Source organism: Vanellus vanellus (assembly GCF_965231255.1).
Source record: "Vanellus vanellus genome assembly, chromosome: 3".
Lineage (NCBI taxonomy): Eukaryota > Metazoa > Chordata > Aves > Charadriiformes > Charadriidae > Vanellus > Vanellus vanellus.
In genome coordinates, this window is record NC_138907.1 from 21,154,683 (window position 1) to 21,168,562 (window position 13,880).

The 13,880-nt window shown below is 41.1% G+C and overlaps 1 protein-coding gene across 1 annotated transcript; it reads left to right on the top strand.

Moving 5' to 3' along the window:
- Positions 1 to 1,287: 1,287 nt before the first annotated feature.
- SDE2 (SDE2 telomere maintenance homolog) lies at positions 1,288 to 11,944 on the top strand. The gene is made up of 7 exons (XM_082481748.1): positions 1,288 to 1,420; positions 2,528 to 2,645; positions 4,749 to 4,860; positions 5,399 to 5,568; positions 6,306 to 6,417; positions 7,007 to 7,415; positions 9,970 to 11,944. The coding sequence occupies exons 1-7, from the start codon at positions 1,313 to 1,315 to the stop codon at positions 10,183 to 10,185; spliced, it is 1,245 nt and encodes a 414-aa protein (XP_082337874.1). The 5' UTR covers positions 1,288 to 1,312; the 3' UTR covers positions 10,186 to 11,944.
- Positions 11,945 to 13,880: the final 1,936 nt, after the last annotated feature.

The following is a 13,880-nucleotide window of genomic DNA, read 5'->3' on the forward strand; positions in this document are numbered from 1 at the left end:
TTTCAAAGCAGCATTGATGCTTAAAGCCTGAATTTAGCCACAGGCTCTGACATAGGCACCTATCTCATTTGCTAACAGGGGATTTTCAGTGTGTCAGGTGCCCCCTTGCAGGGGAGCCCCCCTTGGATGGGGGCAGAGCTGAAGCAGGCAGATTATGCTGTGAACAACAGTCCTTGCCCATGCTGCTACTAAACAAAAAGGCCCTGCAGGTAACATCGTTATTTGGAAATAAGGTGACAGGTGTATTGCACCACAAATCTCTGGGCAGCCCAACCATGTCTTCGCTAGTGTTTGCAACAGTTCCCGTCAGAGACAGCTGGTAGCGACCTACCTTCAAATATCCTCTAGCTGGATGGTTATGTTAAAGACATGGAGGAGATCTGAAGCCACCAAAGAATGCAATAGTTACACTGCCTGGATCACTATCATACCTCTGGATGGATACTTTCCTGGAGAGGTAGAGCCTGCTGTTACATCCTCACAGAGCCGACGTGACAGGTTGTAAAGGATTTTTACAACCTGGAAGGCTGCACATAGCAGTCTGAGTTAGAACGATAGGGCTGCCTCATGTAGAAAAGGTGAAGGACTGACACTGCTTCCCAGGATGGCTTCTTTTATCACATATATGCTGGGAGATGGGAGAAATCTCTGAGTGGCACGCTCCAGACAAACAGTGCTCGGGGACATTTCCTACAACAAGATTCCAGGACACAGTGTGTAAGACCCTGTATGGAATGATCCGATCTATTCCCTCCTACGCAAGGGTGCCACACTCCAGTGTTTTCATTCCCAAAGACTGACCACCAAAAATACCCGGATTCTCATTTAACCTTACATGTCTAAAAATGATAAATTGGGTCCCTAAAAGGACTGAAACGTCAGATTGACTGAAATATCAGAAATACAGGCTGCCTTAAGCCCGGTCTGAGCCTCCAGCTCTTAAAAAAAAAAAATCCAAACAACCCAGAAACCCAGCAACTAGGATATATTTTAAAACTCCAATTAAGGGGGAGGAAAAAAACCCAACACCAAAATCCCAGTTCACAGCAATTAGCAGTCAAGTCAAACCACCCGAGGACACAGGGAGAGACCTCGCACGCACCGGCAAACCTCAGGGAGCCCCACAGAAGGACCCAGAGCCGCCGGGCGGGAGCAGCGCCGAGGCCTCCTGCCTCCCTCAGCGCCTCCCTCAGCGCCCCCCGCCTCAACCCGCCTCCCGCCCAGCTGACGGCCGTTACCGGTCACCTGACCGCGCGGCGCTGTCGTCACAGGCGCACGCGCGGCGGCTGTTGCGCGGTGGAGGTGGGGAGTGATGGCGCTGTTGGTGCGGGACCCGTTGGCTTCGCGGGCGCGGCCCTTGCCGCTGCCCCCCGGCGGCGGTTCGGTGCGCGGCCTTCGCCGCGATCGCGCTCGGGAGCTGGTGAGTGAGAGGCGGGGGAGAAAGGGAGGGAACCGGTGGCGGTTGGGGGGCCGGCGTCCCCTCAGGCCTACGGGTGGGTGGGTGAGGGCGCTGGGCTCCCGGTAGTGACTAGCAGGCCGCATGTCTGCCTTCGCCCCTTCCCCGCTCGCCCTGAGGCCTGCTGCACCGGCTTTGCCGCGGTGGCGGGGCCACCGACGGGCTGTTGCGTGTCGCGGCTGTGGGGACGCTTCTTGTTGCTGTTGCTTAGCTGAGCAGGAGGGTTTGCTATATGAGAGTTCTGTAGTCTCTTATATGTATTTTATGCGTCTGCAAGGAAGATATCATAGAACGGTTTGGTTTGGGTTGGAAAGAACCTTAAAGGTCATATAGTTCCAACCTCCCTGCTATGGGCAGGTACACCTTCCACTAGACCAGGTTGCTCAAAGCCCCGTCCAGTCTGGCCTTGAACATCTCCAGGGATAGGGCTTCCACAGCTTCCCTGGGCAGCTTGTTCCAGTGTCTCACCACCCTGACAATAAAGAATTTCTTCTGAATATTTAATCTGAATCTACCCTATTTCAGTTTAAAATCATTACCCCTTGTCCTATCACTACATTCTGTGATGAAAAGTCCCTCCCCATCTTTCCTGTAGGCCCCCTTTAAGTACTGGAAAGCCGCTGTAAGGTCTCCCCAGAGCCTTCTCCGGTCTGAACAACCCCAACTCTCCAAGCCTGTTTTCTCAGGAGAGGTGCTCCAGCCCTCTGATCATCTTCACGGCCCTCCTCTGGACTTTTTCCAATATTGATCTTAAGTTCTTTACAGTTCAAAAAATGTGGGGGTTGTTTGGTTTCTTTTTTGATACCGAGTGTTTGAATACTTACTATAAATTTTCCCATAGTGTGACTTTTCCCCATTCATATTTATAAGCTGATTTAGACTGTGTTTAATCCTTGAGTAAACAGGAATTAAAACAAGCACCATAGAGAATGTTTATGCTTTTAAGATCATCTGATTTTTGCTTCCCCTCTGTTCCTATAGGAAGGAAGGAAACATTATTCCTTAATGATTTACTTTGGCGGAATGTTTAATTTTCAATCAGTCATATAACTCAATTTTGCTGTTTTTTAGAATATTCCTGAAGAAAGCTTGTATGTGAAATGTAACGGGCGACTGGTTAATGATGAAGAGGTACTGCAGAATGGAGCCGTTTATAGTCTGGAACCAAGACTTTGTGGTGGAAAAGGAGGTTTGTTGCTTAACTGCTTCTTATTTATAAGATTCTTAGGTTGAAAAATTTTTACTATACTGTAGCCTATACTGATAGCAGCGGTCCTCATCCATTAGCACATCTCTTGTAACGTGGATGACTGTGATATAATGTCTGTGAGCTGAAACCGAAGTCTACCTGCAAAGCTGAGAATTGACCAGGGAAGCTGCTGTTCAGCTAACAGCTTTGCTGGCATAGCTCTTTTTCATGTCCCTTGTCAGCTTAGCTCTACTAGTAGAAATCTGTAATGTGCATCAAAGTGACTTCAGAGTTGGAATTATGTTTAAAAGCACCTGGTTTCTTAGGCTCCTCAATTTCATTGATGGTCACTTAGGACAAATATTCCAGGTACAAATAGTCTGTTAGTTAATTTGAAAAAACATATAAATACCAAGAACTAAAGAATTCAATCTAAAGTAGGCTCTGTATGTTAACAAAACATTTTAACTGTGTTAAGGAAGGTGTATATTAATCATATGAAACAATACAGCCACTGACAACGTGGGCTTTCCCTAAAATGAATATGATGGGTGAAGCAAGTTTAGCAGAGTATTTGAGTGTAATTGGAGTAAATATGTTTGCTTTTTGAATCCAGTTCTCATAATTTTCCAGCTGTTAAGCTAAAATGCTGAATAATTGTGCAGCCTTGCATCAAACTGCAGCTCAGCTTACTTTGCCTTCTTCAGTTTTAGATACAACTGGAAGTAAATATTGTTGCTATATCTTATGAGGTATTGTGGTTTCTTTAAGTGCCCTAAAAGTGTTGCATATAGTACAAGGTCATAGTATAGGATGCTCCTTTCTTATTTACTGTCTGTCAGCTTCAGTTATCCTGGGATGACATGGGATACGTGTTCTGTGATTCACTTTGTGTTACTGATGTGCCATTGGGGTCAGTTTAAAATTGTTTTTTAACAATTTTGTCTGCTTTCTAAAGCATTCCTTTTGTTTTGACTTTATAATTTCAAAGCCTGATAAAAACGGGCAAACAAACACAGGTTAGAACTATTGAGACTTACTGTATAATCTCAAGGGAATATAGATCATGCAGGATTAAAAGAGAACTGAGCATTTTGTTATCAGACCTAATTCAGCACCTGTGACCTTAGTGAATGTATTGATGTTGATTTTGGGGGAGCGTGCCCGGCTAGGTCCTCATTCTTCAGAATGTAAAATTCAATAGCATGTTTCATAAGCTACAGAAATTCTGCTCACCCATGGCAGCAATTGGTTTTATTAGCTGAACACAGTACTTTTTCTGCTTCGTGATACAGTAGGCTGTCTGGATTGGTTACTGTTTGAAACACTCCTTAAAGGTACTTTTAGGGCAGTGAAAAGTATAGCTTTGTTCACCTTCGAGTTTAAAAAACAGTGCTTGGCACTTTCAGATTGCTTGAAGGATTATATTACTATTAATCCACATTGTGTTTCTTTGAGGTAGTTGAACAAGTGTCTTTCTCCAGCTGGAAAAAAACATAAGGTGGGACTGAGTGAGAGAAATTAGCAGTCTTGCCTATGAGTAATTAGTGGCTGAGGAGTGTATAGAAATCTGTTTGGTGGGGGAAGCTCTCCAGCATAACATTGCACATCATGATCATCTTGATGAAGTGGCTAAGGCTATCTCCTAAAAAAGTTATTTTATTTTTTGTTAGATTTTTAAAAAGGGATTTAAGATTGGTGGGGGCTAAAGGGGCTTAAGAGGGAGGTGTATTCTGCCTAAATTAGAAAGGACCCGAAGAGTTACCTTGAGACGAAAGGGGGAGCCCAGAAATACGCTTTCGTGTTAGAAGTGCTGCACGGGTTCTAGTAAATCTGGAGTCCATCTAGTGTGATATCAGGAGTACAAAAATGAGATGAGTGGTAAACGCTGGATACCTTTTTTTCACTTAGTATTTCAGCATTTCACCCAGTGACAATTCTCGAACATGTTGCAATTTCAACTTATGCTTTATTTCAGTTGCATTGAGGAGAGGAAAGTGTTGAATTCACTGTGCTCTTTTTCCATAATTAATTCTTTTGTTGCGTACTAGTTCATCTCCCATTTGTTTCTGTTTAGATAATTCTTGATTATTTTTTTCTCAGGGTTTGGATCTATGCTGCGAGCACTTGGTGCTCAGATTGAAAAGACAACAAATAGAGAGGCTTGCCGAGATCTCAGTGGAAGGAGACTTCGGGATGTCAATCATGAAAAAGCGTAAGGCGTTTTAGAAGCTAGAATTATAAAATAAACTGACCATGTAGTTCACCGTTAACAAAAAAGCTCAAATGACAGGCTATTGTAGCAATGAAATTTTATTTTGAATAGTAAAAAGAGCAAAAGTGAAATCTTAGGCACAGATAGACTGGAAGCCAACAGGATTCTTCTGACTCTAATTATATTACTGCAAAACAGATGTGATTGTGCTGCAGCCTGCTTCTGAGAGACTGTTCTGTACCTCTTGGTTTTCTCATCTGGAATTCTCACAGTTCTTTTCTCTGAAGCCGCAAGACTGTGATACTGGGGATATGTGACCTTACTGCCATTTCTGGCTTCTAAAACAAACTTTACTCTCTTCTCTGGAGTAGAATCTTTATATATTCCTTCAGTAATTCCCCTGAGTGTTGTTAGTTGTCTTTTCCCATTGTCTCCCATCCTAGCGGGTGGTAGATGCGTTCAGTAATTGCAAAGCAACAAACTGATATTACATTAGATGCTGGAAACACTCTCATTTTCATGGTTCTGTCATCTGCAGGATGGCTGAATGGGTGAAGCAGCAAGCAGAACGGGAAGCAGAAAAAGAGCAAAGGCGTTTGGAAAGGCTGCAGCGAAAACTTGCGGAGCCAAAGCACTTTTTTACAAATCCAGACTACCAGCAGCAGTGTCATGAAATGGCTGAGCGACTAGAAGATTCAGTCCTTAAAGGTATTGCAGTTTAACTTTGCTTTCTCTTCTCAAAAAATAAAGTAAACTAAAAGTCCCTGTAGACTCCCTCCAGTATGAGGAAAAAAAAAAAAAAAAAAAAAAATTGCTGACAGTAACTTTTTTCATTGAATGAAATTTTAAATTCCAGTAATTTTTTTTTTATTTTTTTTAAATTTTTCTTATTTGGCTGCTGCTTCTCTTGTATCTGCATTACACTGTTCAATGCAATTTAAGTGTTGCTTCATCTTGATGTGCTACAGTGTCATCTCATAATAAAAGCAAAATTCTGGGAAGGTAGTGTTGCTAGTTCAGCTGTAAGAATTACGTAATCATTTTCAGTGAAATTATAAAATAGAAACAGGTCTTACATAAAACCTAGAAATTTAATCCAACTGCAAAATACCTTGTTTCGCATACTGTTCTTTGTAGTTATTTTATTTATCCATGGATTTTTCCCTTGCTGAAAGCTTGATAGTGAAACTTGAGGCTGAATAGGGTTTAGAACCTGAGAGTTCAGTTCAGGAATCCAATTTTAATTGACTCTGTGCCTTAGTAAAACCATGTAGAAAATCTTCTGCTACTACTGAGTTTATTTTGAAGCTTTGAGTCTACATAAATGTGCATCAGTATTGATTATTTTCAGTTAGTGTTTTAAATTGCATCTGAAATTAAAAGTAGAATTTACTTCATCGGTACACAATTCATACATGTTGTAAACTTTTAACTTCGTTTTGAAGGATTGCAGGCTACTTCAAGCAAAATAGTGTCACCAGAAAGTGGCGAGAGTCGGAAGCGTCCAGGTGAATCTGGAAAGAATGGAACAAAATCTCGAAAAAGAAAATGTTTTTGGTAAGCATTATGCCTTGTTATACTCAAGTATTAAGCCTTGAACAGGATGACAGGTTAGGTACATACAAGTAAGCAACATCTTATTGGAGAGGTAGACTTAAATAGGAATAAGTAAATTGAACTTACTAAATCGGAGAGCTGAAAGTAAATGTTGCTGCATTTATATAATTCTGTCCCAACTGGAGCAGACAAACTTTATTTGCAAAAGTAGGCATCCTTCCCCTCAACCCCCCCTTCTAATATGGTTACATTCTTTTACCTCCCATTGTCCTTTTTTTTTCATTAATGAATTAAATTTACAATGAATTTTAAAGGAGGGGGGATTATTTCACCCTCCCCCCTCCAGAATTTTTCACCTAATGTAATGTGAAAGAGAAGCCTTAATGATTCCAGTGGTAGTTGGAGTAGCAAAGTAGTTTGCTCAATATTAGCAGCTCTTCCATTTACTAAACTATCCTAAATAGCTGATAGAGTAGTTCACTGCAGCTCACTGGAGTGAGTTTTGGAAAGAGAAAAGTGGCAATAAAAACATTTTTTAAAAAAAGTAAAAATAAATGAATATTCATTAGTAACTTATTGCTTGTTCCAGGCTGGGATTGGAAGGATTGGATGACTGTGACAGTTCAGATTGTGAGGATGACAGTGAAGATGACTCCCCCCATGCCTCTGATGGAAGTTGTCCATCAAGCAGCAGATATCATGAAAATGCTGGAAATACAAATGAATGTTCAAGCAGCTCTGTGGATTCGGTAGAGGATAGTCCAGCTACCAGTGCAACTGAGAAACAACTGGAGCAGCCAGAAAGTACTGGAAGAGATCTGCAAGGAGAGACACACGCAGGTGGGCAACCTGAAATTCCAGATGATGAAAACAGTAAAATGACAAAGCCCTTGAAGGAAGAGGTCCAAGAAAAGAATGAGGTACCTCAAGCTCTGAAAGAAGAGGAGCAAGAAAGTGTTTCTTCTAAGGCACAGGAAATGAACCAGTTACAGAGCACTGTAAGTATGAAGCAGTACAAAATGTGGTATGTCTCTTTCTTTAGCAGCTTTTACTCAATCACTTTTCTCTTTGTGGATCACAGAAAAGGGGAGGGGATTTGTATCCTATGACTTCAATGCATTAGATGTAAGTGCTTGAATTAGAATCAGTCTCCCTCAGAAGCTAATAGAATCTTCAGAGCTTGATTCAGAGCACAAAAAATCCCAAGCTTAAAAGGAAAACCAGCTTAACTGAAGATGTGTCGTGCGACTTAGGAAAATGAAATGTAGCAAGTTAATGGAAACTGCAGCAAAAGAAGGCTCTTGGTTGACAGTATCTCCATGGAGAAAGTTGAACTGTAGAATGGTAGCATTGTCTTGAGAGATGCTAAGTAAAATGGGTCAAGGAAGAACTCTGTAAGATTAAGATTTTAATAGTCTATAGAGTTTCTACTAAGATGCAGTTGCCCTTGCCTGTCTAGTATTGTATCTCCTGAGATTCATGTTTCCCTTGGGTGGTGTTTTTTTTGTTTGGTTGGTTTTGGTGGTTGGTTTTTTTTTTTCCTCCTTCTACATAATTAGATATGCTCTGGATCCAAAATTCTTTAGGGGGGGGGAGGGGGGAGGAAAATAAAACCCTTCTGTAAGATGAAAGACTCTTATCCACACTTTTAAGACATTACCTAACACTGTCTAATTTGACTAATCTTATTTATAATTTAGTTTGACCTTAATGTTTATAATTTACCTCAGTGTTTAAATTAGAAGTTGTTCCAAGTAAATGCCCCCTAAACTAATCAGCTGATCCGTCTTGGTTTTTATTATAAAAAGACTTGGGTCTCGTTCATAGAGAACCCTAGTAGTCTGGTGCAAACTTTAGTTTGTCATTGACCATCAAAAGCCTGAAAGCAGCTGCTCCTTCACTAGGGAGACAGAATTAGTATAAATGATGGGCTTCATCTGAACTGCAAAGGATGGTGGAAGAATGGTTTTAAAATTGATCATCTGGTGTATGTGTGGTGGAAGCAGGACTGTAGTGTTGCCATACCGTTATCTCTGCTGACAATCTGAGTTGGTGTCATAGCCTTCAGCCAGATCAGGAGCAGTGCTGACCATGAGGTTCCTTTTCTGGTGATAGGCGGATGGCTGGGATTCTTTTGCTAAAGAGGCTTTGGATTAGTCTTCCAGCCAAGAAAGAATATAGCTTTTCCCACTGAATTGATGAAAGCCTGGCTCATATTTGGCAATAAAAGGTGGCATACTTGTGCTTCATTGCCCCTTGCGTAATATTACTATTAGAATTTGTTGGGTGTACTGAATCTAGGCTTATTCTAGCAGTAAAACAAAATGTGGCACTCTTTTTTTTTTTTTTTTTTTGGGGGGGTAAGGAGTTGCTTGGATTTTCTGCCTTGTTTCAGCTCGAGCAGAAAGTCTGCCATCAGTTGCCACTGCCAATGACTGAATTCTGATAAGTGAAAGTTTAATACAGTTAAATGGCAAAAAGACCCCGGATGTAATATGATAAATTAGAACTTTGTCATCTATCATACTGTTAGAGCTGGCAAATTGATAAACATCCTGTTTAAATTCTTCAATGTTTACCTTTTGCTCAGTATTTGTGAGACTGTCTATTCCTAGAACAGGAAACTCCACCAATGCTGTGGCAGATTGTTATTGCAGGTGGAAATATTTTTATAATAGTCCTTGATGGATTTTTTTTTTTTTTTTTTTTTTTAAGTAGGATGAGAATAATGAGGCAACCAGTCTTTTTTTGTATACTTAACAGGACAAAGGTTCTAATGCTGCTGGCCTTAATTATATTTGCTGAGTTCATAACGGAGCGGTCTCATTTCCCCTGCTGGTATTACTTGCTCTGAAGTCCCTTTGATAACTCCAGCATGATACATACCCTAAGACTAATATGTGCTTAAGTATTGAACAAAGTGGGCTTAGATTTTTGTGTCCTTTTTGATGTTTTAATTTTTGGTGTTGGTGTTTATTGTGTTAGTAAATTCCAGCATTTGAATTATCCAATCTTTGTGCATATTCTTTTGTGGACAAGACCCTGGGCATTTATATCATTTAAAATGACCAGTGCTTCTGTCTTGGAGGATGTGTACATTGCAAGCCTAAGCACATCTGCAGCCTGTCTGGACATGTTAGAGCGAGCCTTTAGCTAGCAGAGGCACTGCAAGGAGTAGAATTGTAGCAGCGCAGTTGGACACCAGGTACAAAGCTCACCTGAGCATTCACCCTGCTCTTGGGTGTGTTATTTCCCCTAAGATTTGCATGTTTTACAACTAGGCTGCTGGCTAGCTTCAACTTGCTTGTACATGATGCGGTAATACTTTGCCTGGATAGCATAAGTACTGCCAATAATTACTATGTTGGCTAATATCCAACATAATACATATTAAGACATTGCTGAACTTTATTAAGTAATTAGGAGTTATCAATTAGGAGATAATCCTAATTGAAGGTCTTCTGTAAAGTGAAGCATTCTGTCTATACTTGTTCCTTCCCTCCCCAATCAGGAAGAAAATAATAGTCTGATGGGATGTTTTTCTCTTTGCAGGAGGTGGAACCAATAGACCTACTGGCATTCAACTCTGCTGCTGAATTGGAAGCCCTGGGTTTAGATAAACTGAAGATGGAGTTGATGTCTTTAGGACTGAAATGTGGAGGCACCTTAAAGGAAAGAGCGGCAAGGCTTTTTTCAGTGAGAGGTCTGACTAGAGACCAGATTGATCCTGCTTTATTTGCAAAGCCCTCTAAAGGGAAAAAAAAGTGATTAAAAAAATTATTTTGCATCCATGTGCTTTTAAATTTTTCTTACTCTGTTGTCATGTATTGCCACATGATTTTTCAGCATTCCTGGATGATTTTTGTTCCTATTCTTAATGAGGTTCTGTTAACGTAACACAGAGTAAATTGCTAGATAGTTAGTTGTGCGTTCAATACATTCAATATAAAAGGAGTGACACAACTGTCTCGTTATAACCATTTGTAAAGCTTATCAAAAGTCTTAATGCAACAGGTAGAACAAACTCTCTGTATATGGAAAGAAATAATCTGAATGTTTTCTGCAAAATGGTTGTATGACACTGTCATCACTGTCAAATGAGAAACACTGAACTTATGATCCAGGCTTAAAAGATGAAGTTTATTTAAATAAAAAAACATTTTTATATGGATGAGGTCAGTATAAATAAATACGCTATGCTGTGAGTTTCTGTGGGATGTCAAGTATCGATATGATATAAATTATTAATGTGTGTAAATATTTCTTTTAGAAGAAGTTAGATAAGGGTATTTACTTATTTTGCTCTGGAGAAGTATCTGAGTGAGGGACAAGAGAGAATCACATCCTTAAGAAATTAAAAAGAAAATGGGTACACTTGCTGACTGCTGAATGTTAGTGAGATAGAGTGATCATCTGAAGCTGAATGGGAAATTTATGATGGGTTTTAATTATTTTTTTCCAATGGTAAAAGTGATGGAATTGTCTCCCAAGGACTTAAATACCTTAAATGCAGTGCTGGTGCTTTATCCTAGAGCAGTATCTTACAGCTCATGCTGGAAGTTGCCCTGTGAGGTGGCAAGGGCCCCTTGCTGGACGGGCAGCATGCTCGCATGCCACCTCTCTGGTTTGAGGCTTTTAAAAAGCTTCATGCAGTGCTTCAGATTTCAGATTTTACCACAATGTGCTGGAGAATATTGTGTTTATGATCTGCTTATCAGATTTTCTTGTAGAGATGCTTGAAAAATTAAAAATTATCTCTCCTGTTCTGACATCATACTATCCATTTATCCATACCATACCATTTTAAAGCTTGACTTGTAAAGTTTTAAATTGCAATACTGGTAGGAAATGGGCTTCAAATGCTAGGAAATCAATTCACTCATGTAGTATTCAATGTTTCTGACACAAGCAGTTTGCAAAACTGACTGAAATATTAGATAAAATCTTATGACCTCTATCCCCAGAAGCTGGGGGTTTTTTATACTCAGAAGTTTTGGATTGAGAGAGACTGTTAAAGCTCAAGGATTTATTCTTGACAAACTCTACAGGCAAGCTGTTCAATCAGTCCTATTGGTGCAGCTGCTCCAAAATGCTGGTTAACCTGACAGTTTATCCCTTCCCTCACCAATGTGACTTCCCAGCCACGCCTTGTTATAAAATGATGTTGGAAGGTTCAGTGTCCTGCTGCAGGTTTGTGTCTCTGTGTGTGTGTGTGCCGGTGGGGATCACAGGAGCCCTGTGCCAGCTGGTGTCGCTGCAGGCCTGGGCTGCGGGGCCTTGGCCCCCTCAGCAGCTGACTGGGAGGCAGTTCTGTTGTTTTGCATAGAGCCTGGCTTGTAGGAGATGGGGCTTGGCCCTACTGAGGACAGGGGTGGGAATTGGGCAGTGTGGAATTGATTTCTAATGCAGCAGCTGATGTCTAGGCAAGTAAAAAACACTGCACATGCTATAGTTTTTCAACCCATAAGATGGATTTGAGACTATTTACATATTTGCAAGCATATTTGTTGTGGTTAAATAAAAATCCTTGGTATCTTTTCAACTGAGTGTCTCCAACTTGTATACTCATGTTCACAAAATAAGCTTCATTAGCATCTCAAGGAGTTATGAAAAGGATGGGCATGTATTTGCAGTGGTGGTAATTGTACCATTGTACACAAAGCCAGCAGTTGTGGATCTGTTTGACAGTGTTTGGAAAACATGAAATGTGGCACTTGAGGGCTAAATTGTTAAAGCACATTTAAACTGTTCTCTACCTACATATGGGATCCAAAAGTAATGAATTTAACATTTTGCAGCTTATCATTAATATAATCTGGTTTATATGATGAGCAGTGACTTAAATGCTGCAGATGATATAGTAGGTAAGAAGCTGCTTGGTGGCAGTAAAGCACTTGACATGTCTGACATTTTAATCTATAAGGGAGTCTTGGAAAACTAGGGGGGGGGGAGAGCAGGGGGAGGAAAGAGACATTGAGGCTCAGCAAGTCACATCTCATGGGGGTTGAAGTGGACCCTGGGTAGAAAGGAAATGGTTTTGTTTATGGAGTATGTTTCATTAGGAAACTGGATTGGAGGGTACCTGGGAGGTCACCTTGATGTAATGGAAGTTTAGCTGGTGTAAATGTGTCGGCTGGGAACGTTTCATATCGGCAGCAGTCTCACTTGGGTGGCAAGCCTTCAGTCTGCTTACAGCCAGCTCTCGTAACACGTGTACATCATTTGGGCCAGGAGAGCCTTCAGCTATAGGAACATGCTCAGGCTCCTCTGTAGTATGGCAAGGATAGCATGGGCCAAAAGTGAATGGGCCAGTTTAATGATGTGTTTTGGCAACAACTCTTGCATAAGTAATTTCCCCTCACTGCGATTGCACTCTTGCTCCAGTTGCACTGACACAGCCATGTCCAAGTCTACCCAATGCGTCACCTATTTGCCATTTTTGTGAAACTAGATCAGTTCCCTGATGGGGCATATGATGTGGTTCTAACAAATTTGTGCCGGCACAACTGAAGTAGCATTATATGGGGGAGGGAATAAACACTGGTTGGTGAGGGGCAACTGAAATATTTTAAACCAGCAGTAGTGCCAAACGTTTTATTGGTCAACTGCGTCTTCAGTAGTGCCAAAATTAAAAAACACCCTACATCTGTGTTAGAGGACAACAGTTTATGTGTACCTTGAACTAGCTCCATGCTTCGGCACCATTTATTTGGTTATTGTTTCTCTCCTGCTGAGCTAAACAGGAACGAGCCCTTGCTCTGGGATATGCCCACATAAAGGGTTAGCCTAGAGCAATGCTGTGTCTGGAGAGCCGTACGGGCACTCACGGGCAAGGCTAGACTTTAATGTGTCCGTAGGGCGTCCTTCAGAAAAATAGCTGGATAACAAACGGGACTTGGACTGATCCTTCACAGAACAGAAATAAGCAGGTGAAGTGCTTGAAGCTTTCTTAAGAGCTTGGGCAAGAAAAGAGAGAAGTCAACAAATACCAGTAAAAAAAACCCAAACTTGATACTGTTCCAACCAGGCTCCATTTCCACAGGACAGAATGGCTTCCCAGTAGAGGTGATCTTTCTAGTCCAGGGCCAGAGGATAATGCAGAGTTTGCAATGCCCTGCCTGCATCTTTCTTTTCCCGAGGATTAATGCAGCTTTGGATTTCAAAAGTGTTTCTGGTTGTAAATGCACCAAAACTGTGAACATCTTTCCAGAGAAAAGGTTCATGCCTCCCACACAAACACTTCCCCAACAAGCAAGTGGTGTGATTTACAGAATTCTTCTGAAGTGTCAATTTAAGTGCATTTATTTCAAACATCTAGAAGATCTAGAGCACTGCCTTGTGTTTCTCTTGTATTTCAGAGTTACTGACTGAAAAAAATTAGCGAAAGCGCTGGCACAAAACTGAGGGAGGGCTTTTCCTCACCTCTATCTATACCCTACAAGAAAATATAAGCACATACAATA